At 34.1% G+C, this 2,500-nt stretch overlaps 1 protein-coding gene across 1 annotated transcript in view; it reads right to left on the reverse strand.

The window, feature by feature from the left end:
• Nucleotides 1–2,500, reverse strand: part of LOC125048186 (GTP:AMP phosphotransferase AK3, mitochondrial-like) — a 10,191-nt gene that overhangs the window by 946 nt on the left and 6,745 nt on the right. Inside the window, exon 4 of the mRNA XM_047646758.1 lies at nt 1–424. This exon is cut by the window's left edge and continues 946 nt beyond it. Within this exon, the coding sequence (XP_047502714.1) occupies nt 197–424 (228 nt within the window). The 3' untranslated portion in view covers nt 1–196. The remainder of the gene's footprint in view (nt 425–2,500) is intronic.

Here is a 2,500-nt window from a genome sequence, read left to right on the forward strand (position 1 = left end):
AACATTGAGAAATGGCATTTACTTTATTTATTACACATCACATCATCTGCAATTAATAACCAAAAATCAAAAGAAGTAACAAATAAGCAACAACATAGCATATATGAATTAATGTAATAGCACTCTGTGGTTCAGATAACCAGCAGCTTCAGGTTGTATTGAGAGACTCAGAAAGTCTCCTGACATCCTTCCAGGCTTAAAAGGGGCCACTCTTGGCTGGAATGTGCCTCTGCATGTACTTGTGCACACGAGGCCAGATCTCGTTGGATTCTGTTCCATGGAAGACTTGCAGGATGCCCAGATCCTCATAAAATTTCTTCAGTGGCTTCGTGTTGGTGGCATACACCTCCAAGCGGTGCCGCACTGACTCAGGTTTGTCATCTTCCCTTTGAACTAAGGCTTCTCCTGTAACATCATCCTTGCCCTGGAAAGATTTTACACAAGATTAACAAGATATTGTCACACAAAGAGTGTATTATTAAGACCAGTGTACAGAATTTAGATGATGTCCAAGTGTGTCTCATAAAATACTAAACTGGTTTCTCTTGACACACTGTGTGTGTGTGGGGGGGGGGGGGGGGTGATTGGGTGGGAGTAAATGGGTGGAAGGGTGTGTGTGTGGGTGGAAGGATGTGGCTGGAAAGGTGTGGATGAATGAAAGGAATTTGTACAAACAAAAAAGTATTTAAAAAATATCAAGCAGCAAATAAAAGCTCTGAATGATCTTTATCTTCCTGTAATAAATAACCAATATGTAACTATCCCTTGGACACAATCAGTCAATAAAAAAACAAACAAACAATTGTCCAGTTTCTTGTCTTTTTTTTCTTCATGCACAGGTCTAGTACTTAAAACCACAAAAAACAGTTCTAGGTTCCTATTCCAGTGAGTGAACAACCCAACTTTTGTTTGTCTCTATTTTTGGCTTTCAATGTCGTCCCACTCTGTTCTTTCCTTGTGGGATTCAAGGTAATGGTTAGAATATTGGTGAACAGCAAGACAAAAAGGGAGACAGTTAATGAACATACGGGCTTGTGATTCAACAAATATTCATTTCAACACAACAACAAGAATATAAGATACCTGAATAACTACAGTGATGAATCTTTTGATGAGTTACCTGGATAGAAAACCATATACAGGTTATATATAATGTCATGTTTTATATATGAAAGTCATTTTTAAAATTCAAATTCCCATGCACAGCAAATTAAGAAATAGAATTATTAGAATTATAGAAAAAAAAGAAATAAAAAAATACTCATTAAAAAGATCTTTCAATTAGTTCATGTTTCAAATAACTGAAATCCAAAAGTACATATTTCAGAAGACAATCTGAAATATCTTATACTAATGCTGGGAGGAGAGAGACAGAATTGACAGAAAATGAAACCAACAATCTATGAACAGTCAGAAAACTAAGTATTCCATAAACTAATATGGAAAATAGACAAAGTGGTGTGGAACAGCAAGGCAAGGTAGTTAGCACCGTAATCAGGTGTTAACAGAGAGAAGCATTCATCTCCACAATGACCACAAGTAGAGGTAATGATAATTTTTTTCTGACTGTACAAAGCAAGATAACAGCATAAATAAAATATTAACCATGCCACATTCAATATATTTACATCCTTATATCATATAACTTTTCCTTTAATAAAGAATTTACTGGTTCTTTTCTCCCCCCAGTTTCTCTGTAGTGATGTTTCTAATTTTCATATGCTTACTTACAAAATTTAAAAATTAAATAATTTCCAACTCTACTTAATATGCCAACCTTACCACAGCAATCATAGCATTGTACACAATTACTCACAACTATGACTCATAAGTGCTATACTAAGGGCTTCTATATATTCATACTACTAAACTCTTACACCTTTCCTGTCATTCAAGCTAGTTCACTCTTCCTTTCTAAATGATGACTTCAACTGGTAAAAACTTTGCTATTTACAACAGAAGACTAATGGTGTTCTGGTTTTCTCTAAAACCAATTGTGATACACTTGCTTGGGATAAAACTCATGATCAGAATAATTATACTGGTATATATGCAGTGTTTGCCTTTGTTATGCCATGATAAAGGTTAAAAATTAAATACATTAATAATGAGACAGCAATACATGTATGCTTAAATAAGCTTTAAATGCTTATAATATACAGGCATTAAATAAAACAAAGAAAATAATGGCAAAGTTTGCTGGTGCAATATTATGAAAAGTTACCTTCAAACTGATGTGGGTGCTTTACAGTGCAATTTATCACACAATATCCTGTGTTGCTTATACTACAAGGAGAAGAAAATGCTTGCATCACAAAATGAACAACACATATCAAAACTACTGCCTTTCAGTGAAATTAATATAAAACAAAACCATAATGAACACTATACACACTAACATGAACTTTACATATATTGTAACTTTAGGTGAATGTTTCAGAAAAGATTATATTTCTCACTTCACTAGAATATCAATGTGTCATGTCACTGGAGTAAATGC

The sequence above is a fragment of the Penaeus chinensis genome, chromosome 4 (assembly GCF_019202785.1).
Source record: "Penaeus chinensis breed Huanghai No. 1 chromosome 4, ASM1920278v2, whole genome shotgun sequence".
NCBI lineage: Eukaryota > Metazoa > Arthropoda > Malacostraca > Decapoda > Penaeidae > Penaeus > Penaeus chinensis.